The sequence below is a fragment of the Stenella coeruleoalba genome (genome assembly GCF_951394435.1).
Source record: "Stenella coeruleoalba genome assembly, chromosome: 11".
Classification (NCBI taxonomy): Eukaryota; Metazoa; Chordata; class Mammalia; order Artiodactyla; family Delphinidae; genus Stenella; species Stenella coeruleoalba.
The window spans coordinates 64,123,819-64,151,610 of record NC_137157.1 but is presented as its reverse complement, the minus strand read 5'-3'; the positions used below and the strand labels follow the sequence as shown (position 1 = coordinate 64,151,610).

Sequence of the window (27,792 nt, the reverse complement as noted above, 5' to 3'; positions counted from 1 at the left end):
TCTTCATGGTGGGATTGGTATATCAAATTGGGCATGTAGGTATGAGATGTTTTAATTCTCGGACCATAGGAGTTAACATATACATGGTAAATGATTGCTACTTTGCAAATTTCTGTTTCTGCTTTGGCTTCATTTGTACAATATTCTGGGAATCTGAAAAGGGGTGGATGGCTGGGAATTATGATAACAGAATTGAATGATCCCCAGGATGTAGTGTTATTGGGGGGCTGCAGTATGACTGTGTCTTACGATTTCCCAAGCCTCATGTTGAAAGTATAAATCCTCAGAGAAATGGGTTTTCAGCTTGAGATGTAACTGACTGTAGTAGAACAGTTCTTAGATGTCCCATATTTTAGACTCATGGAAAGACTTAACTATTAATAAGCCTTGGATGAAAGACTTAATTTGTATAGCATATCTTTGTTTGGGTTAGATTTCAGTAATACCAAAGCCCATATTTCTTTCTTGCTGTCATTTTTTGGGGGGATATAGATTTTATGTATGTGGGGATGGGTATTCTTAGAGCTTCTTGGGAGGGGTTAGGGAGACCAGATCTTCATATCTGCAGGCTAATTGCTGAGAGGTTTGCCTGGCCCTCCAGTAAGATCATCTGGATCTAGATTCTCTGTACTCACTTCTGAACAGTTGGGCTGAGGATTAAAATGATGATGTCCAATTGCCAGACTGTCTCCATGCTTTTAAGGAATCTTGATATTTTATCTTTGCATTCCTTTTTGTGAAACCACTTTAGTCCTCCCGAAAGCCATGAGTGGACTAGTGGGCTTATTTGCTCAGATAACTGTTGTGGGGTTCTTTGCATTAAAGTGGAAGGCACAATAGTTCAGGAGAGGAAAAGGGTTTTAGAATATAAAACAAAATGAGATGGCAAGTTACTTTTGCAAAAAAAGAGCTAGCAGTTTAAGGTCAGTTGTAATAGATTGTTGAACAGGTTTCTGTCATTCAGTTTGGGGAGAGATAAATCAAATCAGTGCAAGATAACTGAGTCAGAAAGACCTAGCCCCTGGGAACCCCAGGCCTGTGGATCAGGGAAGGGCAGTGAGATATAGATTGAGGTTAGATCAGAGTGTGCTACTAAATTTTGCTGTGCTCTGACATGGAGTTATCCTTGGTGACGTTAGAGTTATATAACTCTGTATGAGGGAATGAGATTAATAAAACCTTGATGTTCTTAGAATTTAGTATAGTAATTAAAGGTTGCTTATTGTCTAAATCAACGAAGATACTCTATAGACACCTCATAGAGGCATGACTACCCTAGAGGAAGGGTCTTGTTTCCAACCAAGGACAAAATGATCTTGCTCTGGAACTTGAAGCAGAAGGATTACGACCAGACATTATTCCCAAGTATACTTTTTCCTCTCCCCCCACCCCCTGCCACCTCCAGCCCCCAGGACTTCCAGAAATTAAGAGCTATTGTTCTTTCTCACAACAGGGTGGTGCTGTCCTCTCTAGGTGATAAATTCTAGTTTGTAATCATAGACTATTAAAATTGGAAGGGATAGTTCAGTCTTATATTTCTGCAGCTGGGGTTGGTAATTCCTGATTGGGGGTATGATGTTGGTTTGCACTGACTGTTTTCCTGAAGAAATCATTTTTTCCTGAAGTATCTTTTCCTTTTGGGGTGTCAGATAATGGGGGTTAGCAAGTAGATTTATTCTAAAGAGGGAGGGATTGGTGCTATGGAAAATGTCAACTGGCTTTCTTGCCCTCTGAACCAGCTGAGTGGTGGTGGGGCATTTGTTTCCTACCTCCCATTTTTGGTTATTCCTCTATTACTTACAGCATATTTATACAGAAATCTATGTGAAATGAATGGTTATATATAAATCAAAATGTTTGCTCTTTTTTGCCATAGGTGTTTTTGATATTTTTTTCATGTATTTCTTTTCCTTTGATTTCAACCTCTCCCAAAGGTTTCCAGTTGGCCTCCTTTCTAATCACAGGGGTATCAATAAACATGGTTGTTTGATCTGGTTCTTGTCTTTCTTTTGTGATGATACCATTATGTACAGCCAACCTGTTTTTACCTGGAGTCAGCTGATTTGAAGGTCAGACTTCATTGACTTTCCTCCTATTCTCAAAGCAAACGCTTTTGTTTCTTTTTTTCTCTGGTGGTTGCCCCATCCTGTGACCACTGGCCTATGCAGCCATGAAGAATAGCCACAAATGGGAGAAATCAGCACCATGTGGTTCTGCCTCTCCATCTGGCAACTCTTCCTTGATGCACTGTCCCTGTGCTGATGTGTTAGCCCCTGCCCCTGGAGATCCTCAGCGTCACAGTACTCTGCCCTGATTAAAAGATTGGGAGAAGGTACAGTGAGTGCTTATAGATACTCTTGATTCTGAGCTGTGATTATAAACTTCCCTCTAGTCTATAATGGAGATGTATAAGGGGGTGGGGAGGGTCAACCTTGGAGAAAAGGAAACCTAGCATAGTAGTTTTAAGAGCTCAGGCCTTAGAATTAAGTAGACTTAGGTTTAAATCCAAACTCTGCCATGTACTACTGTGTGACCACTGACATCTGTGTCATTATTATTGTATCTGTCCTTCACACCTTGGCCCTAACCCACCTTTCCAGCCTCATCTCCTGCCACTTCCCTTCTCATTGTCTACTCTCCCCCACCCCCCAACACTTGTGTTTTAACCAGGAACTACCTGGGAGCTTGTTGGAAAGGTAAAATCTCTGGATCCATCCCAGATCTAATGTATTGGAATCTGTACTTTATGAAGTAAGTGCACATTAAAGTTTAAGAAGCACTGGTCTAAGCAACTTCCTGGAACTCTGATTCCTGGAAGAAACAATGCCACAGTCTAGCCTATGACTGCAGATTATATGTGAATGTTCTCTGGAAAAGTATGATATGCTTTGCAATTTGACGTATTCTTTGAATTATTCCCAGCTAAACTGTGTCCAGAATAAGAGGTCCTTGAGCAACTGGCTTCCTTGGTTGCCTTCATTTCCAGTCCTTTGAAATTCATCCTGCTCTTTTCTCCTGATTTTCTGGGAGTTTCCTTCTGAATCCAGAGAAAGCCTCCTCCCCAGCAAGGAACTTAAGCAGACTCAATCAAATGCCTGCTATATATAATGAAGGATAGTGTTAGGTACAGCATGGGGCATAGAAATTCAAAGACTGTCTGACTCTCAAGGACCTTTTTATTTAGTTGGAAAGACATTAACATTCAGAGTAAAATAACTTTATGCTAATTTTATGCTTTATATTTGAGTAGCCCTTTGTTATCTACCATCACCTCTTTTGAATCTTTGCAATAATTCTGTGATATTGGTAGGAAGGGATTATTAAGCCTTTTTATTTTATTTTTTTAGATAAACAAGTAGGATTCAAAAATATTAAGGGATTATTAATGTCATATGGCTATTAAAGAGCTAGGATATGTATCCATATTTTCCAGGTGCAGGTTTTTTTCTTTTTTTAAATATTGTGCCACATTGTACCATCTAATACCAAATTAATTTAAGATAAAGAAAAAACAGTATAGGATTGCAGAAGTAATTGTGGGAGTTAAAAGGAGAGAAATTATTTGACTGAAAGAGTCTGAGGAGGCTTCAGTGAAGGAAGCATTTAGTAGGACTTTGAAAGATGAGCAGGATTTATCTGGACAGGGAAGGGATAGGCAATCAGGACAAGAAGCAGAAAAGCACAAAGTCTGTTCGGAGAATAATGATTAGACCAATGTTCTTAGGCTATTTGGAATCTGGATTGTTCCAATCCAATTGAATGAAGCATCTGAACTTCCTAGGTGTGGGAATTATGTTTAGGATAGAGAGACCACAGTGGGTTCTTCCTTTGTTTCATAGTCTTGCAAAAAATCGACCGTGCAGAGAGTCAGGGAGATATGACTGCATGTATCTATCTGGTGGGACCTAAAAGTGGGAGTTTCTCGGCCGGGTTGTGTTGTATAGACTACTACACCTACTTTCTGAAGGCATCGTATTACTTGTGGATGGTTGGGAGCAACTTCTCTCACTTTGGAGAATGTGGGTAGATGGCGTGCAGGACCACAGGAAAAATAGTGACCTTCAGAAAGCAGCTGAGATCAAGATCAATGAGAAGTATCAACATAAGAGCAGGAAACAAAACCCTGGACATTATGAAGGTGATTCTTTAGGTCTGCATAGGCTCTGAAAATCCGGATTGGTTTAGACCTAGAAGGAAGTGGCGTCTGATTAGCTATTAAACGTGAGAAAGACCCGCTACCTGGTTGGAGTCTGCCGCCCTCTTACTAGGACGTGACATACCGGCCTTTGTGACGTGGCCCAGCCAGCCTCAGCCTTAGCTCACACCTTGGTGAGTGAGGTCCAAAGCCAGCGGCCCCGCGGAAGTGGGAGCGGGGCCATGGCTGAGGGGGCCGAGACCATGGGCGAATCCCAAGGTGCTGACGTTAAAACCCAGCAGACCACGGAAAACGTCCTCGGGGGACCGCCGAGGCGGGGCCCGCTCTCCGTGCTCAAAGTGTCCCAGCTGTTGCTCCAAGCCATCGCTGCACACAAAGGGCTGACTCTGGCAGCTCTCAAAAAGGAGCTCAGAAATGCCGGCTACAGAGTGAGCAGGAACTGCGGCCACCACTTGCACGAAGGGTCCGGGTCTCGTGTGAAGGGCACCCTCCTCCGGGTCAGCGGCAGCGACGCCGCTGGCTGCTTCAGGGTCTGGAAGATTATGAAGTCGAAGAGAAAGCCGGGACGCCAGAGTTTGGAGGAGGGTGTCCGCTCGCCCAGGAGAACCCTTCTCTGGACGCGGAGCCCACGCAGGCGCTGCGGGAGACGCAGGGCGGCCAAGAAGGCCCAGGAAGTGTGGAGACAGAGCTTGAGGGCAGACATGAGGATGAGGAGGCTAAGGCCAAGGGCCAGGGAACCGGTGAGTTCCAGAGCCAAGGAGGAAGGGAGGGCCAAGGCAGTGGACGAGGGGAGAGGACGGACCGAGAAGGAAGACATCAGGCCCAGGACCCCAGACAAGAAGAGGCCACGCTCGAAGCCCAGGGAAGCAAAGAAACAGGCCCCGGAGAAGCCGGTGAAATGTACCATCCAGAAGCCAACCTCCGTTAAAACCGACAGGGCTTCGAATAGGCGGGGGAGGACTCGTGACCCAAGGGCTGCTCGCACAAAGACTTCCGTTAAATCTGAAGGTCCTCAGAATGCAGCCAGGAATCCATAGTGCGGGAGCAACTTCCCTTCCTCCGGGCACAGATGCCTTTCCCCGCAGGCTCCAATGAGAGCAGCTCCATACTCACTGAAATGGGCAAAACTATTTACAAGACCTTTCCACCACATTGTGTCTGTTTCCTCTCTGCCGCACCTGGAAGGGAAAGGGTGGGTATTGAGGTGAGACCTGTAGCAGAAGCTTGACGGGTGAAGAGAGAAAAAGGAGTTGAGATTCGGTTCCTGTTGCAGGAGCCAAGAAAACGCCTTTCAGAAGGAAAGAAAACAGGTAGAAGAAAGCCAGCAACTTCATGGGATTAGACGAAGTGTTGAATTAATGTTAGATACCCTAGCAAATACATATTGAGTTCTGGGGGGACGGGCATGTAAGGAGAGAAGTGTGGGGATCACTGGGGCAAGAGAAGAATAGACAGCCTTTAGGCTAAGTGGTCCCACTGATCCAAAGTGTTCTTACCTGAAATTCCTTTTAGGAAAAAATCCCTTCTCCCAAAATTGATTGTAATGGGTTGGTAGTTTTTGCCCTGATTTGATAATTGTTTTAACTTAGAAAATATGTCTCATATGTTAATCCTTAGTTAAGTAACAGTGTGTGTGAAAGCTAGCACAAGGCTTGACACATGGTAGGTGCTTATCACAGAGAGTTAAATATGAGTATAACTAATTTGTGATGGAGTGATAATGTGCTACAGCAGAAAACTACACTGGATCAGTACTTAATGAGACCAGGATTCTAGTCAGAGTTCTGCCACTCTGACCTTAGCTGAGTTATTCACTTAATCATTCATGGTCTTGGTTTCCTTCTCTGTAAAAAAAAGTTGGAATTGGACTAGGATTATTTTAGGTGATATTAAGTGTCAGCAAAATGATAAGAGGGACTTAGACATCATGGTATATGCTTTGATTGACAAAATGCATTAAGGGAATTATCAACTGGGAAAGTAATAGCTCCTGGAGAGGAAACTATTAAGATATACAGAATGCATATCAGAAATATAAGACAGAGAAGGCTAAATAATGAATAGCTAGGTCTTTGCTCTTCTTAAAAAAACAACATGTACTAAGCATTATATACCAAATTGGAGCAAATGTACGATTTCTTTGGGTTCTGAAAGCAGGGCTTAAGCACAGTGCGAGAGTAGTTCTCAGGCCATAGGCCATGACAGGACACAGAAATGATGCCTAGGGAAGTAAACATCAGTGTTTTTTTAGGGTATACCTGACCAGTCTTTCCCCAGGAAAGTCTGATATCTTCTACAAGGGGGAACAGGATTTGTATTTAAAACAAACAGACTTAAGTGATGCTGATATTCACTCTCACACCCTTAAATGGAATCACTGCTTTAAGCCTATACAGTGTAACAGCAAAATGCTTGCAGTGTATCTCATCAATAGATGATTTGAACTTTGAAATCTGCCCCTGCTGTAGTTAGGTTTATTGTGCACTTGAATTGTCTGTGAGTGGCAGAATGAAGCAAACAGTCAGAAAATAGAGACCTGAAAAGAGGTAATGAGAAACATTGTCTATTGAACACAGAACAAAATTAATCAAATGCTCTTGTGATAGCCAGATGTATTGCTCCTTCATAGTCCCAGGATGTTTTTACCTAAAGAACAAGATGGTCTGGAATTAGAAATCCTTTTCCCCTAAGTTAGGATGGGAAGGACACTGACAACAATTTGTTTTCTAGATTTCCTAAGAATCTTCATGCTTCTGTTTGTATTATGATGATTTCTTCATTTAAGCAAACTTCATTCACTCAGTAAACTTATCAAATTTATTAAGTGCCAGACTTATATAACTTACATAGCTAACAATGGTCATTTCAGATTATTTTTCATTTATAAGCTTTAGGGTGGTTCTGATGAAATATGAGAAATGACCTTAACTCATAGGTAGGCTATCCAGATTATCTAGACCATACTTCTGTGGAAGAAATTCCTAAGAATAACTCATCTCATCCCTGTTGTTCACAAATGACTAAGTGTCTGCGAGATTCTAAACCCTTTGCTGGGACTAAAGATGGATAAAACATAATCCCCACTTTTCAGTGCTCACATTCTAGTGGCATATTCGGGTATTTAACCTTGGTCAGAGCAAATAGGACATCCCTGACATCAATTCTTTGCTCTTCTTTTATCTCAACTGCCTAGTGTAACGATGATCAGAAAATTGTTGGACCTTAGAGTTGTAATGTCCTCTAGCATCAAATATTCAATAGTTGTTGAAAAAAATACAAATGGCCTTTAAAAATGTGAAAAAAGTGGGCTTCCCTGGTGGCGCAGTGGTTGAGAGTCTGCCTGCCGATGCAGGGGACGCGGGTTCATGCCCCGGTCTGGGAGGATCCCACGTGCCGCCGAGCCGCTGGGCCCGTGAGCCATGGCCGCTGAGCCTGCGCGTCCGGAGCCTGTGCTCCGCAACGGGAGAGGGCACAACAGTGAGAGGCCCGCGTATACCACACACACACACACACACACACACACACACACACACACACACACACACACACACACACACACACACACACACACACACACACACACACACACACACACACACACACACACACATGAAAAAAGTGTAACTTTACTCATAAGGGAAATGCACATTAAAACAATAAGACAGCATTTTTAATCTAAAATGTTTAAGAACCTACTCCATTGGTGAGGCTGTGGGGAAACAGGCACTCACATACAATGCTAGTGGGAGTGTAAATCTCCATGACCCCAGTGGAAGAAATTTGGCTTTCAGAATTACAAATTCAGATGTCCTTTGACCCAGTGGAACCACTTTTAGGAATTTACCTTTTAGATATTAATGCATTTGGGAAAAGACTTATGTCCAAGGTATTTCCTGCAGCATTGCACTAAATGATATTAATGGAAATATCACTAGGGGACTGGTTAAACTGTGAACCTTCAATACAGTGAAACAGCATACAGCTACAAAAAGGGGGAGATTCTCTATGTATTGTTATGACAAGCTCCCCAAGATAAATTAAGTGGAAAAAATTCAAGACATTGAGTATACAGACTACCTTTTGTGTAAAATGAAGGAAAACATATCTCTTTGCAATTGTATAAAGAAACTCTGGAAGATTACACACAAAAAATCTAAGTGGTTCTCTATTGTGAGGGAAGGTGATGGGAATTGTAGGAAACACATAGAAATGTGTTTCATTTAACACATTTTCAGATTCGTATAAATTGTAACTTGTTCAAAAAGAAGGTAGAAATTTCCACATAATTGTCAGTTATAGCTTTTTCGTTTATAAGGTGGTTTATACTTTCGCATGCACTATTTCATTTTACTTCACTACAATCTCTTAGATTTTAAATTAAAAAGCTAATGTTTAGAAAATGTACAATTTAGAAATTGACTTTTAACTGCAAACCCAGTGCTCTCTTCACTACAGTTATAGATGTTGAGTGGGGCCTCACCATCTACTCATTAGCTCTACATCTTTTTTTATGTAGGGAAAGGTCAGAAGTTTAGAATTCATTTATACACTTGAGTGTTTTAATAATTTAGCGGTTTCTTGTAGGGAAAAGTGTTCTCCAACACATTGGGGGGAGTGTGTTTTCAGAACATGAAAATATTTCCATTTGTCAGTGGTCTCAAAGCAATAGATTTCTCCTATTCTTCTTTCTCCTCTGAGGACTTCTAACATGGCAAGGCTGTCTGGTTGGGCTGCAGATCCAGCCAAAACCTAAGGGCCTAGCAAGGACAGGAAGACAGGTTGCTTGGGGAATTAATTGATGGACACCATGCTGGAAAGGACTTTAAAAAAGCCAAAGAATTTGGAAGAGAGGAACTGCAGACTGACGGAGTGTCAGCATGAGTCCTGTCAATGCTAGGAAAGACACTGATAGGAGAGTAAGTAGAAGGAAGTCAGGATTTCAGTCGACCACTGGAACTGGCTGAGAGAACAGGCCCATCAATGAACAATCACAGTTCTGTTTCTCCTCCCTCTGTCAGTTCCTTCCCTCTTCCCCTTTTTGGTTAGGGGAAAGATCAGACATGTCAAACGTTTTACTCCAAGTGCCTGGGGGGGGGGGGGGAAGTAAGAGTGAACGCAAGAAAATAATGAAACATATGCTGTACGAGGCAGGTAGCAAAACAGCCTGGCTGGTGTTAAGAAAGCTGCAGAGGCAGATCACCCCCTAAGCAGTAGGACTGAAGCTCTTGAAGGCAACTCCCATGAAGAAGAGCAAAGCCTTTGGGCTGCACCCAATGCCTGCAAAGTGATTCCCTCTCCCCACCCCAGTGAAGCTCCATGGGTGAGAGGCCATGTCAGTGGGTCACAGGATGGTGGTTTTACCCAGGCCAGGTTTCCATGTTTCTTCCCCACACTGTTTCTTACCCTGTCCTCTTGATACCCTCTACCAGATGCCCATCCTCTTCACCCTCAAAGGTGAATGCATCTGGTGGACCCAGTTCCTGTCTAACCCCATCTGTGCAGGTTTCCTCTGGCTCCCCCCAAACCTCCAATAATTGCAAATTTGTCTAGGGGGTCAGTTCAGTCACCACCACCACCTCAGGCTCCAGACTCAGGCTCAGCACTCTAAGGGTCTCTCAAGAGTGGATCAGCCCTTAAACGACCCTGAGATGGAAGGCGTCCTTAAATTCATGTGCTAGGCCCTCACTCAGCTCACCCTTGGCCCGGCCTGCTCAGCACTCTGCTCCCTGAGGCTCCAGAATGGGTTGCCTCCCTAGCTGTTGGGAGTGACATCTGGGAGCCAAGACACTAGGAGGGAGGTGGGGAGACCTAACTTGTGGTATCTTGAGGTGTGTGTTTTGGGAGGGGCAGCGAGGGGGCTCCTGCATGGCTGCGTGACTCCCCCTGGAGCCATCTGGTGTTTCCCACTCTGCTGCAGCCTTTTTATCAGGAGAGAAGAGCTGAGAATGGAAGGGAGAGGAGAGGATGGAGAAAGGAAGTCAGCGACACAGCCAATACATCCTTTATTCAACTGACAGGGATCATACTGTATTATAGATCTCTAAAGATACAGATGAAGGTCCCTGGTTGGGTAATCAATGGGAAGTTCACTGTCCATCAGAGGGAACCAAGTCAGACAATAGCTAGAAATCTGGCAGGCACTAGGCTGTTGGGCTGGATGGCCAGTGGGCATACACCCCCAGAGTTGCCTGGAAGAGGGTCCCTTGGCGCACAGTGTCCTGAGGTGTGGCAGGAAAGTGGTGGCAGTGGAGGGGTCGGCTGAGGAACATGCTAAGTACAGGGGCCATCACCATACTCAGTCTCCCAGGCCTGGGACAGCCAGTGCCTGGGGCGTAGTAAGCACGCCAAAAATGGAAACTTCATCAAGGGCAGAAGAGCCTGTAGGGAGGGAGTAAAGAGCCTGGATTTGGCAGTACAGGCAACCTTGGCCAAGCCCAGATGTGCGGAGATGTGTATGAGAGAGAGAGGTAGAGTGGGGAGATGGCAGCTGAGATGCTACAGCCAAGCCAAGAATCTGAGGGAAGAAAGTGGGAAATAGGAGCAATGGACTCTACTTAGGCTTGAAGATGACAGAAAAGAAACGCGACAATAGGCAGAGGGACAGGTAGCAAGTGGGCTCACGATGGAATGGAATTGGCTAGAAACGTGAAGTGAGAAACTATAATGGAAGAAGGAGAGGAATTGGGAAGAACAAATACCCTTGGAAAGGTGTGGCATTCCCCAGGCAAAACAAAACAGAAAGCCAAACCAAACCAAACCAACTGAAAAACAGAAGTGGGAGTGAAGAGTGGAGGAAGAGCTCTGCTTACTGGATGGAGGCTGTGGCAGGAAAGGAGAGAGGGAGAGCCTGAGGCCTGGAATTGAAGAAAGCTGTAGCCACCCTTCTCTGCCTTAGGAGACAGGGGTTGATTGCCTCCCCTAAAGAAACCTGGGTTCACTCTAACCTTCTGACGCTGCAGAGCCCCACAGAGGTGGCAGGTTTGCAACTATCTTCATGGGTATGTCTAGGAGAGGGGGTGGAGGAGGTATCAGGGCCAGGGCCTGCAAGACAGATCCCTTCCTGTAGCCTGAACTGGACAGAATCTTCAAAGCAGGAGGAAGCAGTTTTGACATAGGTACCATGGCTTAATTGGTTACAACCTCTACCTAGTAAACAGAGTCTAGGTTCAAATCTTGCTTGTGTCATATCTTACTAAATGACCCTGGTTTCCTCTTATGTCCTGGGGGCTCTCTAATACTCCTGCTGCCCTTGCCCATGATTTGGGTTGGCCAAATCATGGTTAGGAATCCTCTGCATGGCCCCTTATTGGTCTCCAGTGCAATTGTGGGGTAGGAATACGTGGGTCCTTAGGGGCTTGGGACAGATGGCCTTACTCCCTACCTTTGTGCTAAATGCCCACCCCGCCTACCTCCAGGGCAACTTATTAGGCCTGAAAAAGGACCAGATAACTAACAAAGGAGGACCATTTCTTTGGATTTTTCGGTTTTACATTGGATTTACCTTCTTTGAGGTGTCTGCTCCTTTTTGTCTTTTCAGATTTCTAGACCCATGAATTCTCAATACCCATTTAAGAAGCTCCAGCCCCAACCAATTACAACAGCTTGGTAGTTACCCCACCACAGTTTCTGAAATTGGTGACTAACCCAGTTCTTTCACTGACTTAAGGGTGGGGGAATAACTTGGGACTCGAGAGGAATTGAACTGAGGAGCAACTAGCCTAGGATTTTGCAGAAAATAAATCTGAGAACAGGGGTGTGAAGATTCCATCTCTCCCTATTTGAAGACGGTGAGGAACCACTGATTAAAATGGAATTTGAATCTCCTAGCCAGTGGTTCTTAAACTTAAGCCTACATCAAATACCCTGGTTAAAAGGCATGTTAAAAGACCGATTCCTGGGTTCCATCCCCAAAGTTTCTGATTCAGTTTGTCCAGGGTGAGAATTTGCATTTCTAAGACAAGTTTCAGGTGATATTGATGCTTCTGGTCCGAAGATTGCATTTTGAGATCCATGGCCTAGTACAGCACTCTGAGGAATAGAAGTAAACTTTGCCATCTCAGGATCTCTAAGGGGCCTAAGGGAATAGATTTCACTTTTCCGTTGTTGCCCAACCCCACTCACCCCCATCCAGTGTACTCAACTGAACAGAGATGGAAAGAACTTGTCTTCTGGAACCTCTGGTTCTGAGTCAGGGCTCACCTTGCCCTTGATGGAAATAGGAAACAGTGGTTTGACTGTAGGAGTGCTGGAAAAGGGAGGATTTTGTCCCCAGTCATCACCCCTTTGCTCCCTGAAGGCGTAACATCACTTTAACAAGGGAAAATCTTTTCCCTTTTCCACTTCCACTATCAGAACTACAGTTTAAAATGTAGATAGTTCTGAGAAAGCTAACCCTTTGGTTACAATCTCCATTGTAAGGGATTCTTTGCAGAGATACTCTGATGGGGTGGAAAGGCAAGGATACTTGGGCTCTGAATAGGGTAGAGGCACCACACAGAGGGAAAAAGGTGACAGGTCCCTAAAGATGGACTTCCCTATTTTACATTTTGCTCAGAGAGAACACGGAGATATTTTTTATTTAAAGGGGATAGGATAGGGTAGACATGTGACAGAGGCAGTTGGGAGGAAGATGGGAGTGTTCCCTGTGGGAAAAACCACTCAAATCTCTTTGCCCAGCTGATGGCTGTTGCTTATTTTATTTTTCGTCCAAGGGAAGTGGTGTTGGACAGAGGTAGAGAAGACAGCAGTACAGCAGAAATGACCTAAAGGGATGCCCCTTCTGCAGAATGCCCTTAGACGCCATGCTGCCTTTCAGTTGGGTGCTATGAGTGCACCTACACTTTGGGGGCTTCACTTTCTCACCTTACAATTACTAAAACAGATCAAAGGCTGGAGGTTAACACCTGGTCGTTAAGAGGCATGATCCGATGGTACGGACAGTCACCTCATACAAGTCTTTAAAACAAGGTTCGTGAGGAGCTGGATTTGTCAGCATGTCATATGAATTTTTTAAAAAACATAGAGTAGAATGTAAGCACTACCCTTCAAGTCATTAAAGACTAGACACTCCTTATATCCTATTGCCTCTGGTATCTTAGTCCTTAAAATGTTTAGTGATCCTTGCCTTGTAATTCTTGACACAAATATATAATGACCATATTGGGTCAGGGTGACTCCCTTTCTGTGACCCCTGTTTAGTGACTCCATGGATGAGCTCTGAACCTGTTAAATGTGTATGCAAAACTAAGTGAATTACTAAGATCTTTTTTTCCTCAAAAGTGAGTTTCTGGTTTTTATCAGATTCTCAAAAGGGCCTGTGATCCAAAACAGGTACTGAACCATTGCTCACAAAGAGCTGATGTGTATTAATGAATGAGGCATAGTGGGAGGGTAAAAGAAATGGCATAGTCCAGTTTTGCCAGTGGAACCCAATATTTTCCTGTGCCCTGGGGCATCTCCTAATACTGATCCTAAAATGCTCCTGTCTCTGAGGACCTGGGACAAGGATGCCTTACAAAGGGCTGGCCACTTTGCTCTATTCATAGGAACATAAGCAAGAGAAGTACATTCTGGGCAAAGAGGGAAGGTTGCTCTGAGTAGAAGGGAGGTAGGGGCTGGGTTGCTCAAGTCATATCCACTCTAAGAAGCCCAGTGAGCAAAATGACCCTATTTTTGGCTCCATTTGGGCCCAGGACTCTAAGGAGCTATGATTCACCCAGTTTTTCCTAAGCAAGTGGAACAGTCATTAAACTAGACTGTTGCAGCTAACTTCCTCTTGCCTCTCTGGTTAATTCCACCAACTGTGGTTGAGAAACGTGTGTTAAGGAAAAACCGGAATCTAAGCATTAAAGAGAAAATATCCCACTTCCATCCTCTTTGCTTTTCTCCCTCCCTAACCCCAAACTGTTCTTACATACAAGGTAATTTTTAAATGATAAGATTGGTATTAACACATCATCAACAAAGAGAAACAATGACCAACTCATCAACTAATGGATGCTAGAATACTTATGCAAGTTCTGGAGTTAAGAGTCTTAGTGCAGACACCTTTCCAGAATTGGGAGGAAAATCAACCAGAAAGCTCATTACCCTGCATCAGCTGAATAGCTAAGCCACAGCCATTTCCCCTAAAGTTCTGTTTAGGGGAATGAGATCCACAAGAATAACTCTGCCCCCTTGATGAGGCAGTCAAGGTCAAACAAGAGTGATGATAACAACCTGCAGGCACTGTGACTCCTGCCTTAATTTCGCAGCACTTCAAACAAGACCAAAAAATCCACTAAGCACAAAGCTTCTATATGTACCTTGCTTAAAATCAATTAAGAAACAGCTCACCTCACTGAGGATGTCTCTTTCTCTCTCCACTTTGGCAAAAAGAATCTGTGGCCCAGAGATTCAGACCTAGACTTAAATATCCACAGTTGTCTTGATCTCAGTGATACTGGGGAAGGCTTTATATCTCAACTCCCACAACTTAACCCTTTCCACTAGGGCTCCCTTGATCACTCAGCTTACTTACTATCTTGAAACAAAACAAAAAAATCCTTACAATCCCCACTACCCTCATCCCCAGAACACAGCCCCTAGAACATCTAGCTTATACAGTTTGCACTTTGCATGCTCTCTTCAAAGACCCTGCACACAGATACACAGACACATAAAGACACCGTCAAGAGGAAAGGGGTCTGTTCAAGGGGATAAAGTATTTTTCTTCTGTGTGGGCCTGGGTTACTTGGGGGTATAAGGTCCACCTCTTAGCACTGTAGTGTGGTCTCTCAGCTGGATATATGTATACGCAGGGTGAAGGGAGCAGGAATAGGGGTGAGAAGGTTATTGTTTCTGTTTTTCAGCAGGTTGGGTGAGAGGTGTGGATGTATGTTCAGATGATCGGTGTAAGGATGATGGGCCCACACAATAAGAAGGTCGGCCCCTCAGCTTTCATCTGGATAAAAAAGGGGACTCTGGGTGCCTGATCACTATCTCTTTCCTGTTTCCTCGTTACTCTCTAACCCAGTGTTCACCAGTATGTTTCATGGAGTCACCAGTTCTGTGGGATGTGAGATAAAAAGGATACTGAAGTCAAATAAATTTAGGAAACACTGCATTAAAAGAGGCTTAACCATTTGCTCTACTGCATAAATTTTCAGAGCCTTTAATATGCCAATATGGTCTTTCTCTTCATATATATATATATATATATGTATATATATAGATAGATAGATATAGATATAGAGAGAGAGAGAAAGAGAAAGAGAGAGAGAGAGAGAGAGAGAGAATAGTTATGTTACGGAAGGGTGATACTCAAAATATTTAATGACTGGTATGGCATAAGCTCCAACCAACCAATCCAAGCAGTTTGGGCCTTAGCCAAAAACTGCTGGTACCACTGTACCCTGGAGAATGGGCTCAGGCTGAATATCAGCCCATGCAGTAGGCACTGTTTCCCAAAAGTTTTGCCCAAAGAACTCTACTTTATGTGGCATCTCATAGAACTGGTGAGAAATACTCTGGCCAATGCTGGAACCTCATCTTTCTAGGGATGGACTGGGACTCATGACTCTGGCCACGGGGGTGCAGGAGAGGGTCAGCTCTGGCAGAGACTCCTGGTAGCACCGGTTGAAAGATGTGACCACAGCTGCAACAGAAACAGATTTTAAAAGACAGATGTCCCTCTGTCCCAGCTGCTCCGGGGACTCTGTCCCTGGTGGGTCAGCAGGTGCCTGTCCAGGTGATGTTTACGGCCGAAGCTCTTCTCACAGCGCGGGCACTGGAAGGGCTTCTCCCCGGTGTGCGTCAGCCAGTGTCTCACGAGGTGGTGCCGTCGGCCAAAGCTCTTCCCACACTCAGTGCACACGTGGCACTTCGGCACTGGGGGAGCGCGCTGCCGCTTCCGAGCCCCAGGGCTCTCTCCAACCTCTTGGCCCTTGCAGGACTTGCCTTCTGCATGTACTCTCTGGTGGCTGGCCAGATGGGAGTTGCATCGGAAATTCTTGCCACACTCAGAGCACTTGCTGGGTTTGTCATGTAGGTGGGTTTTCTGGTGTCGGATCAGGTGATGTCTTCTCCCAAAGCTCTTCTCACACTTGAGGCAGCTGTAGGGCCTCTCCCCAGTGTGTGTTTGCTGGTGCCTGGCAAGGTGGGAGCCCCACACAAACTGTTTCCCACACTGGGGGCACGTGTGCGGTCTTAACAGGGAATCCATTTCTGTGCTACACAGAAGGTTTGAGAAGCTATCTTCCTGAAGAAATGGTGGGCCAAGGAGCATGCCTCTGGAGCTCCTGGGCATGGAATCCCAGCTCTCATCCTGCTCTGGGTTCCAGAGAACGGTATCTTCAGACACACTAGATAACATTCTGGGAGGTTCTGCTTCTAGTTCAGGGGTATCCCCTTCGTGCTCACTTCCATCTCCTGTGGAAAAGGGAAAATACCGACCCCAAGAGGGGAGTCACAAGGGAGTACCCCAGGACCTGAGTCAGAGGTGAGGTTGTATGATGCCTATTAGGGCCTAAACCTCACCCCATAAAGGCTGAGAGAACAGATTTTAATGTTGTATAAGACAGTGCAAGAGGTACAGAGGTTAAAAGCCTAGGCTTAGGAGACAGATACCCAATTTCGAATCTCAGCTTTCCCACTTAACTTCTGTAGGCTTTCATTTCTTCTTCTGTAAAATGGGAATCATTATAAGATAGATGTTATAAGACAGATAGTGCCTGCATATAGTAAGCACTAGTAAATGGTCTATGCTATTGTTGTTACTTATTTATTACTGTTATTTATTTAGCACTTAAAAAAAAACTATTAATCACCATCTTCCTGCCTAAGCATAGATGGAGAGAGTTAAGAAACGTGCTACAATCATCACTGGCTGGGTGACCACCTGTCAGCACTAGAGACGCTGTGGAAGGCATTTCCACAATGGGTGGCAGGTTGAACAACCACAACAATTAACATTTACTGAGTGCTTATTATGTGGCTGGTACTGTTCTACTATGGTTACATATTTAAATCTCACGATAATTTATAGATGAGGAACCCAAAGATAAGTTAATTACTTTTCCAAGGTTCCACAGGTATGGTCCTGGATTCAGATCCACAAAGTTTAGCTCCAGAGCCTGCCCTCTAAACCACTGTGTTACACCGTCTTGCTTTTGAAGAAAAAGATCTCTAAACCTTTCAGTACTGTAACTCTCTGAGGCAGAGGACGGATTAGAGGGCCGTGTAATGATGAAACTCCAAAAGGGGTGAAGGCCGTGGCTGAGTGTGTTCTACGTCATTACCTGTATATGTGACCTTCAGAATGTCCCTCTCTTCTAAGTCCTGGGGGTCAGGAACCCATTGCTCTTCCCCTCCTTCTAGTTGAGAAAGCATGTCCAGTTTGGGAATTGGAAATCCTGCCCATGGGAAAGGAAAACAGAGATGTCAATTAGTTCAACCGTAATTCTCATTTCTGAAAAAAGCTGTTTCCTAGATTATTCCCTGGAACTCTATAGATAAAAGAAAGGCCAGGGGACTTCCCTGGTGGTACAGCGGTTAAGACTCCATGCTCCCAAGGCAGGGGGCCCCGGTTCGATCCCTGGTCAGGGAACTAGATCCCGTGTGCCGCAGCTAAGACACAGCGCAACCACATCAGCAGAGAAATATTAAAACATGAAAAGATAGAAGGCCAGATACAAGCCTTTCCCTCTTCCCCCCTCCCGTTTCTGTTCAGTCCCTCTTCTTTCTTTCAGAAAATCATACTTTCTTCCCAATGAGTGCTCTCTTCCACTCAAATTTCAAATACTTCCAGTCCCACTGTCTTTTCTGGTCATAACTTCACTTAATTAGCCCTACTGCAGCTGTCTCACCACCTACACTCCCATCTTTCCCTAGGTGGTTTCTGAGTTTCCAAGGACTCAGTTCCATCTCTTAGATGTCCTTCTCTCTGCTTTGAAAGAACCTCCCAATTCCCAACCAAGAAGAGCCTAAAGTTCTCTTCTCTAATAATTCACATCATTTTGTTGTTTTTAAAAATATGACACTTTACTTCCATTCCCTTTGAATTAACTCTAGCATTCTTTCTCTAGTGGAAGCTTAGACAGATTCTCTGCCTAGAAAAGAACCCCAAATAGACGCTCTCCAACAGCCCTGGAGCAGACGACTCCATTCTCCCAGAGCACAGTCATTTAGTGGCTGGGGAAGGTCATGCTTACTTAGAGAGACTACTATCCCACAGTTTTCCTGCATGACGTATTCTCCATAAAAGTCTGTCTGAGAAGGGTCCAGGCTCCGCCACTCCTCCTGAGAGAAACACAGTGACACATCCTTGATGGTTACCAGGCCCTGAAACAAAATGTAGCATCATCTGTCAGCAGCTGTTCCTTAAGGGAAATGGGTTCTCAGTATAAAAGGCTGAGGTAGTAGTAGAGGGGAGAGGGCAAGAGAGTGTCTAGAAAAAGAACTGCCCAGAGGTCCCTGGGCAGGGCACATGGTTTTGGTGAAGAGGAAATGAGGAAAGGGGTAAAGGTAATGGTCTGTGAATGAGTGAGGAAAACGGCTGTAGAGGATTTTCCCAAATTGGGACCATGAGAAGTTGGAGGCACCACAAACTCTTTGGTCCCTCTGTTTAGTTACAGGTGTCTGCCCAGTCTCTTCTCACCGGCCTTATTCTTTTCCTTGTAGAAATTGTGTCCTAGCTCCTCCTTTCTCCACTTGACCTTTCCTTTCCTATCAGCACAAAAGAATATAGAGAAAATATTCTTTCTTGCCCCCTTCCCCTATTATGCCATATCCTTGTCTTTTAAGGCAGCATAGTGTGGCAGTTAGGAGCCCAGATTCTGGAGCCAAATGACTCCTAGCTCTGCCACTTATTAGCAGTATGACCTTACACAAGTGCCTTAATCTTTTCCTGTCCAATTTTCTCATCTGTAAAATGGGGATAACTGAGTTTCTCTCAGGGTAAAATGAATTAATATACATAAAGCACTCAGAGAACAGCAAGCATGGTAAGCACTTTGGGAGTATGGATACTACTACTACTATTATTACTGTCTTCCCACGGCTCTCCCCTTGCCTTCTGAGTCTAAACCTGTTTTCTCTCTCTGGCTCTGCCCCTTTTTACATTTTTCTATCTTCTATTCTTTTCCATAAATGCTCTATCATCCACCCAATCCTGTCTACTTTATGTTCTTCTAAGCTTCCTTCAGGTCCTCTTTTCCTAATATTTCCAGATTCATTTCTTAAAGGACATTAATGAATTATTCTTAAATTCCCCCTGTGGATAGCACAGCCATCCATTAAAAAAAAAAAAAAACACCTAACCTCTAGGAATTCCCTTCTTCTCATCATGCCTCCATTCATTTTTTAAAAGGGTATTATGAGCCCCTTGGAAAGGGACAGAATCTGTTCAGACATAAAATGGACATACCATTAGTGGTCATGTGAAATGACAAATCAATGGAATGATGCAAAGGCTGTAGAAAGGCAGCGTTGAGAAAACCCTGAGAGAGGCCAAAGGAAGAACACAGCCCACCTGTGATCCAGCTGCAAGCAGTGCAGCTGCCATCTCCCAATCTCCAGTGCTCCCTTCCTGGGGAATGGCAGGAACCCAGGGAGCCGACTGAGCTGGTGAGGGGAGAGAGGAACCATTAGACATGGGGCATCCATCTTTCCCAGTTAGAGCCTGGGCCCTATTTTAGAGGGGCTTAAGGGTCACTTTTTTTTTCTATATTTATACCCATTGGTAAGACTCCAATGCATAAATGTAGTAGAAAAGACCCTCCCTCAAAATATCCTGAAAGGGTACTGAGTGGTTGTTAGTAGAGTATTTATCTCATCCATTTCTACTCGACTAGCTGTGGTTTGAACTTATATTATTTGAATGTAATTTTCATCTTGTAAAGTGCATTTTACTGAGTGTGTTTTCCAACAGCAGTCAGTGTTTCTGTCACTTCCTTTGTCTCCCATATTTGTTACCACTAACCATGTAGCACGTGGAGGGAGTGATTATGCAAGAAACGGGAGAAGCCCAGTTACATGGTTTGCAGAATCCAGGTGTTCATTATATTAGTATTTCTGTGACCAGAGTCCAGAAGTTCCTTATATTTCTGTGACCTAGTCCTGGTACTGACTATGCTGTGCAGTCAGTCCATGGCGATTTGGGGATTTTTAACTCTACTTTTTCAACAGAGATTAGAAGACTATTCTCTGCACTGTGCTTCCCACACACACCCCCTCCGGGCTCTCACCCTTCTCCTGAAGCGACTGTGGCTCCTCTTCAAGGTCACAGCACAGGTGCTCCAGTGGCCCTGGTGCTGTCCTCCATGGCCCCTCCTCCTGGCTTCCCCTTTCCACCTGGGGCTCTGCTCCATCCAGCTGAACACTCATTGACTCCCATCCTGTCCCCAAGGCTGCAGTCTGTTCTGAAAGCATCTTTGCTACAAACCCAAATTGTGACCTGGAACAAATTCATATCAGTTACGCCCATGAAAATGGAAAGGGGTGATATTCCTAAGGGAGTTATGGAGAACAGCCCAGGGATAAAAGATGACACTGGATAGGAGGAGCTTGATGAAAGATGAACTTTAAAAGCTTGATGTGTTCCAATCAATTGAAGCTGAGCCAGAAAAGAGCAGGTGCTACATAGCAAAGTCACAAATGGTTATTTTGGGGCTGGAAGAACTTCATTTTAAAAAAAAAGAACAATTCTGGAAATTCAAAAGCTATCAATTAATTTCAACAACTGAAAATACTTAACTGGAAATTTCAACCACTGAGTGTAAGCAATCTGGAAATATGCAGGACAGGATGCAAACAGACTTGCACTCAACAAAAACAGATGTAATTACACATAAGATTTTCTGCCACAAATCCCATTCTCATCAGTTAGTTTAGAATGAAATGATTACTATAGGTAGAAATCCTAGTCAAAGGGTGTATTTTTTATGAGGCTGTACCAAATGGTGCCTTACTTAGGACAAGCCTCAACAGACAGACATATAACTTGTCACTCTGTTGCAGAAAATGAGAACTGGTAGTAAATATGGTAGAAAGATCAATAACTTGGAAAGCAAGTATAAGACTCTAAAGCAACCCTAAAAGATAAGAGAAACTGTTGGTCAGTGAGGAGCTAATGTCTGATTGGGAAAAGAAAAAAAGAAAGGGTTTGGACTAGGTAGAAAAGGGGAAGCAGGTGCTGCTAACATGACCCTGGGGTGAATTAACAGCCCTGTGATTTAAGACACAGGAAAGAACCTGAGACACAGGATAGAACCAGTCAGATCTCATTATAAAAATGTACTCAATTTTAAAGAAGCGTATGGTCAAGCCAGAGTGTGTTCCATCAGAAGAAACAAAAGTGAAGAAAGGGATGGGAAATATGTACACTGGGGGAAAGTTCAAAACAGTGGACATAGTCTTCTCTTGACTAGGGAAGAAGGCTGATGAATGATGCTGCCAATGAATAAGAAGAGATGTTTTCTATCTCTATGTAGATCTCTTCTCTTGATTGCAAGAGAAGAGATTTAGGTTAGATTAAAAAAACATTCCTAATAATCCTGCAGTGCATAGGACCTGGTTGAAGGCTTTTTGCTCTGGACATCTTAGGAGCAGGACAGGTTGTGTTGTGATAGCGGTCTCCCTGCCTTACAGCAGGGAAATAGCCTATGAGACTGTGAAGAGTCCCTTTTTGCTTGGCAACGTCATATTTTTGTGATTCTTACTCACTGCCCAAGCAGTCAGAGCCAGTGAAAGTCTTCCAAAAACAGGTCAGAACCTTGGTAACTGTTCTGGCTCACTCATATCCACCCAAAAACATTTGCAAGAATCCAGGAGCCCAGGATTGGTAATGACAACTGTCAAGTTGTTTATTTTCTTGCCTATTTGTCTTCGACAAAAGAGGTAGGTGGGAACTCTAAGCTCAATGCACAGGAAGGGAACAAATTTCCCTTTCATCTCAGAAGTCCAGAGATGTCTCAGGGCCTCATGGGAGCATCCTGGACTGATTCCCAGCTTACAAGGTTTCCTTTTCAGAGAATTCTCATGAGAAAGGACAATTCCCAATAAAGCAATAAAGGAAAAGTTCCATTTTAGCTTTTTCCTCTGAATTCCAGCCCCTGTATTCACTTAACTTTTAACATGTAAAGCATGGATTCCCTCTCTTCACCAGATGTCTTCCTCATTCTCTAGCTCCGTTTGAAAGTCCTCTTTCAGGACTTTACCTCTAGGTAAATATCTGGACACCTCTGAGACCCACTTCTCCATCTCTCCAGCAGCAGAGTCCCTTGATAGGAAGCCTCTTTCACAGGCCAGATGTGAGCCTCTCCAGACCACTGACAGAAAACCTGTGGAAGTGCTAGCAGAAATATCAGCAAAGGAGGGGGCAGGTACTTGTCCTCAAACTGCATTTGCTAAAATATTTGCTCTCTCAGAGCCAGCATCTGGGCAGTTAAGGTGTCAGCCCTAACCTGGTTTCTCCCGGCTCCAGGATGATCCCAGGCCTACTGGAGTCGGGGTTCTAAGACTTTCACTTCCCCCTTTTCCTCACATATCTGGGGGGCATAGCACCTGCAGAAGTTGGTTTCTGCAGCAAGTGTTGTTGGATAGAGAAAGGGCCATGCTACCGAAATGAGTAGTCCAAGGACACAGGGACAGTCGCGCTGTCAGAGAAGCCTGGCCCCTGTCCCGGGCGGGGCGTGGGCGGGACGGGCGCCCGCTCCAGAGTAAGGTTGCTTCTGCCCTCCTTGTCACAGTGCCCCTGGAGAGGGTCAGATTTCAGAGAACCCGAGAGAGGCAGAGCTGGAGCAGGGGAAGTGAGGTCAGAAAACAGGTTTCTCGTGAACTGGGGCATGAGCAAGTGAAGAAAAAGGAGCCGCGGGGTAACCTGCGAGCGGTGACAGCGGTGCGAACCCGCGGGGCCTGACAGCGACGATGGGGGGACGGGGAGACGGGAGGGGCGAGCACAGAGTGTCAGTGTGGCCGACCCACATCCCCCCAGAATGGCAGCGACCCAGAGGCCGCGACGACCCTCCTCCCCGCCCCCACGGGTGACCGGCCCCACTCACCGCCCCGGGAAGCCAGGCGTCCCTCCCTCCAGCCGCGACTCCCTCCGCCCGGCCCCACTCACCCCGGTCGTCTTGGCCTGTGGCCCGGTGCCTCCCTCCCGGACGCCGCCTGCCCCTCCCCTCTGCCCTCGCTTCCTCGGAGCCGGCGGCCGCGGAGCCAGCGACAGGCGGAGACGGCGGCCCAGCGGGCGCGGGCGGGGCGGGCACAGGAAATCCCCGCCCGCTTCCGGGGCTCGGCGGCCGCGGCGGCGCCGAGGGGCGTGGGGGCCGGGGCGGGGGACGGGCTGCGCCTCCAGGGCCCCCAGGCGGCCCGGACCTGCATCTCGGCGCCCGACGCCCCTGGACGCCGTGGGCCCAGGCGCCAGGATCCCGGCCGACCTTGGCGGCTCGACCCCGCCCTCTCCCTGACTGACCATCTTCCGTCCTGGCCACGCGGCCTCCCGTGGGGTCCTTTGCACACAGGTTCATTAATTACCTCGACATTTAACAACCTATCCTCACATGCCAACGATCGATGTGAGAGAGATTTCTCGAGACAACGGTCTGGAATTCCTCAAGGAGCTCACCTTCTAGGTTTCAGGATAGCCAGGGTGATGATAAGGGGCTGGAGAGAGCGTTGAGGAGGAGTCACTAATTCTGAACGAGGTTGACTTCACCAAGACGTGTGTCTGAAGTCGGCCTTGCGCCTGCATTGTCCAATTTGCGGGAGCCACCAGCCTCCGGATTGAGGTGTGTTGTAACATACACACCAGATTTAGAAGACTTAATTAACAAAATGTACAATAGCTAATAAGCAATATTTTGAATATGTTCGGCTAAAATGTATTGTTGATATTCACTTCACCTACTTCTTTCAACTTTTTTTTTAATACTTTATTTTTTTAACATCTTTATTGGGGTATAATTGCTTTACAATGGTGTGTTAATTTATGCTTTATAACAAAGTGAATCAGTTATACATATACATATGTTCCCATATCTCTTCCCTCTTGCATCTCCCTCCCTCCCACCCTCCCTATCCCACCCCTCCAGGCGGTCACAAAGCACCGAGCTGATATCCCTGTGCCATGCGGCTGCTTCCCACTAGCTATCTACCTTACGTTTGGTACTGTATATATGTCCATGCCTCTCTCGCGCTTTGTCACAGCTCACCCTTCCACCTCCTCATATCCTCAAGTCCGTTCTCCAGTACGTCTGTGTCTTTATTCCTGTCTTACCCCTAGGTTTTTCATGACGTTTTTTTCTTAAATTCCATATATATGTGTTAACATACCGTATTTGTCTTTCTCTTTCTGACTTACTTCACTCTGTGTGACAGACTCTGGGTCTATCCACCTCATTACAAATAGCTCGATTTCATTTCTTTTTATGGCTGAGTAATATTCCATTGTATATATGTGCCACATCTTCTTTATCCATTCATCTGATGATGGGCACTTAGGTTGTTTCCATCTCTGGGCTATTGTAAATAGAGCTGCAATGAACATTTTGGTACATGACTCTTTTTGAATTATGGTTTTCTCAGGGTATATGCCCAGTAATGGGATTGCTGGGTCATATGGTAGTTCTATTTGTAGCTTTTTAAGGAACCTCCATACTGTTCTCCATAGTGGTTGTATCAATTCACATTCCCACCAGCAGTGCAGAAGTGTTCCCTTTTCTCCACACCCTATCCAGCATTTATTGTTTCTAGATTTTTTGATGATGGCCATTCTGACTGGTGTGAGATGTATCTCATTGTAGTTTTGATTTGCATTTCTCTAATGATTAATGATGTTGAGCATTCTTTCATGTGTTTGTTGGCAGTCTGTATATCTTCTTTGGAGAAATGTCTATTTAGGTATTCTGCCCATTTTTGGATTGGGTTGTTTGTTTTTTTGTTATTGAGCTGCATGAGCTGCTTGTAAATTTTGGAAATTAATCCTTTGTCAGTTGCTTCATTTGAAAATATTTTCTCCCATTCTGAGGGCTGTCTTTTGGTCTTGTTTATGGTTTCCTTTGCTGTGCAAAAGCTTTTACGTTTCATTAAGCTTCATACGTTTCATTGTTTATTTTTGTTTTTATTTCCATTTCTGTAGGAGGAGGTGGGTCAAAAAGGATCTTTGCTGTGATTTATGTCATAGAGTGTTCTTCCTATGTTTTCCTCTAAGAGTTTGATAGTTTCTGGCCTTACATTTAGGTCTTTAATCCATTTTGAGCTTATTTTTGTGTATGGTGTTAGGGAGTGATCTAATCTCATACTTTTTTTTTTTAACATCTTTATTGGGTAATCTCATACTTTTACATGTACCTGTCCAGTTTTCCCAGCACCACTTATTGAAGAGGCTGTCCTTTCTCCACTGTACATTCGTGCCTCCTTTATCAAAGATAAGGTGACCATATGTGCGTGGGTTTATCTCTGGGCTTTCTATTCTGTTCCATTGATCTTTCTGTTTTTGTGCCAGTACCATACTGTCTTGATTACTGTAGCTTTGTAGTGTAGTCTGAAGTCAGGGAGCCTGATTCCTCCAGCTAGGTTTTTCGTTCTCAAGATTGCTTTGTCTATTCGGGGTCTTTTGTGTTTCCATACAAATTGTGAAATTTTTTGTTCTAGTTCTGTGAAAAATGACAGTGGTAGTTTGATAGGGATTGCATTCAATTTGTAGATTGCTTTGGGTAGTAGAGTCATTTTCACAATGTTGATTCTTTCTTTCAACTTTTAAAATTATGGGTACTAAGGTGTTTATATTTGCCGCTTACATTTTATTTCTACTGGACAAAGCTACCTCGAAGCATTAGACAGATTTGACTGGAAAAGATGAGAAAGGGCCTACAAAACAGAATAAACAGATTACTGTTAGAATCTGTTTATAATCTACAAATCACATTCATTACTTCATCATCTGAACAATTCTGTACAATTTTATTTTATAGACTTAAAAAATAAGTGACTCACTTAAGGTCATAGGTGACAAACATTCCTTTAATATATATTTATTTTTTGCTATGGGCCAGGCACTGTAACTAAATCCTGGAAGTCAAAGGTCCCAAAGGAATTGTCTGTCTGTGGATTCAAGAACTCAGTCTGTGGAAACACATGTCAACAAATATTTGCAATAAAATGTGACAAATGCTGAAGTAGAGGAATATACTTTGCACTAGGAGCAAAGAAGTAAACATGTATGGGTGGGAGGTCAGAGATAGGCCTGACAGAAGTCTTGAGGGAGAGAAGAGTGGGGAGGTCTCCATTAATGAAAAAGAGGAGAATGTGGGCTTCCCTGGTGGCGCAGTGGTTGAGAGTCCAATGCAGGGGAGACAGGTTCGTGCCCCGGTCCGGGAAGATCCCACATGCCACGGAGCGGCTGGGCCCGTGATCCATGGCAGCTGAGCCTGCGCCTCTGGAGCCTGTGCTCCGCAACAGGAGAGGCCACAACAGTGAGAGGCCCGCGTACCAGAAAAAAAAAAAAAAAAGAGGAGAATGTGCTAGACATGCAGTTGAGGAAGGGTATAGACCATGTTGTAGAGCAGATCATAGGGTATTTGGGGGAGGTGTTAAGCCAGGATTTGTATCTCAGGTCCTGGAACTAAGTCCAGGGGTTCTTTGCATTTATGTTTCCACAGGTGAGAAATACAAGGTATGTTAATCTGGGTATGTTAACAATACCAGTGTCTCAATGGTTTAACATAATAAAAGCTTATGTTTCACATAAGTCACAGTGTGTAGCAGGCTTGTTGGAGCCAGTGGGTGGGGTGTCTGCTCCTTGCAATCATGGAAAGACCAGGTTTCTTCTATCTTGTGGTTCTACCATCCCCTGTTGCCTTGGAATCATCCAATCTGTGGGCCTCAGATAAAGGAGGAAAGCTGTGGCTGACATATTGGAGATATCAGGGACAAGCCCTGGAAGTGCTCTCCATCATTTTCACACATTTCCTTAGCCAGAATTCATGACTAAGGTGCATGCTCATATGGTTCCACCTAACTGCAGGGTGGCTGTACAGTGTGTGCACCCCAGTAGAAAAGGAAATGGGGTTTGATGAACAATTAGCATTGCCTCTGTCACACATATAATTAAATTAAGTTAAATAACCAAGCTGTCTTTACTTGAAAGAGAGATTTGGGGAGAGCTGGCAGATTATATCAAAAGAGGAAAGAAAAAGGAGGCAAAATAGTCATCTTTGGCCTGATGGCCCAATAATGGGTCATTAATATTTAATAAACATCTACTTTATGCCAGAACTTTGTTTTTTAACATCACAGGGAAAAAAATATAAAATACCTTTATATTTAGCTTATTAGCTTTAATGTGCCATCTCTTTAGCTTTCAATCAGCAAACTGCAGATATTATCTCAGCGTGGGTTTAGGAGCATCCAGTGAGCCAAAAGGCAAAATTAGGACTTGAACCCTGGCCTTAGACTTATAATCTGGTGCACCTGTCACCAGAGTGGTACTTTACCTTTCACAGTAATATATGGACAAGTCCAAACTCCTGTGTAAGGTGGGGTAATTAAATATGCAGTGAGTAGCAGGCAGGTGATTCCATCTTTTTAAGACTTTCTGGTGGAAGAGTTTCAAGATCAGCTTTGAGGGCAAAATGTAGGAACAGCATCTTGGGTAGAAT

At 44.5% G+C, this 27,792-nt stretch overlaps 2 protein-coding genes and 1 long non-coding RNA gene across 6 annotated transcripts in view; 2 read left to right on the top strand and 1 right to left on the bottom strand.

Moving 5' to 3' along the window:
• Window positions 1–27,792, top strand: part of LOC307193750 — a 96,367-nt gene that overhangs the window by 4,709 nt on the left and 63,866 nt on the right. The window lies entirely within an intron of this gene.
• Window positions 4,008–5,193, top strand: H1-7 (H1.7 linker histone; the record flags this gene model as incomplete). Its single annotated transcript, XM_079936526.1, has 1 exon — window positions 4,008–5,193. The coding sequence occupies exon 1, from the start codon at window positions 4,378–4,380 to the stop codon at window positions 5,191–5,193; it is 816 nt and encodes a 271-aa protein (XP_079792652.1). The 5' UTR covers window positions 4,008–4,377.
• Window positions 10,120–23,399, bottom strand: ZNF641 (zinc finger protein 641). 4 transcript variants are annotated; one of them, XM_079936379.1, is made up of 6 exons: window positions 23,256–23,399; window positions 20,380–20,588; window positions 19,665–19,756; window positions 18,346–18,475; window positions 17,434–17,547; window positions 10,120–16,564 (listed from the first exon to the last, which is right to left on the bottom strand). In XM_079936379.1, the coding sequence occupies exons 2-6, from the start codon at window positions 20,561–20,563 to the stop codon at window positions 15,810–15,812; spliced, it is 1,275 nt and encodes a 424-aa protein (XP_079792505.1). In that variant the 5' UTR covers window positions 20,564–20,588; window positions 23,256–23,399; the 3' UTR covers window positions 10,120–15,809. The 4 variants fall into 4 exon arrangements, with proteins under 4 accessions (XP_079792505.1, XP_079792503.1, XP_079792502.1 ...); XM_079936377.1 differs by having other exon boundaries at window positions 18,346–18,433; window positions 23,256–23,379; XM_079936376.1 differs by lacking the exon at window positions 23,256–23,399 and adding an exon at window positions 22,697–23,204.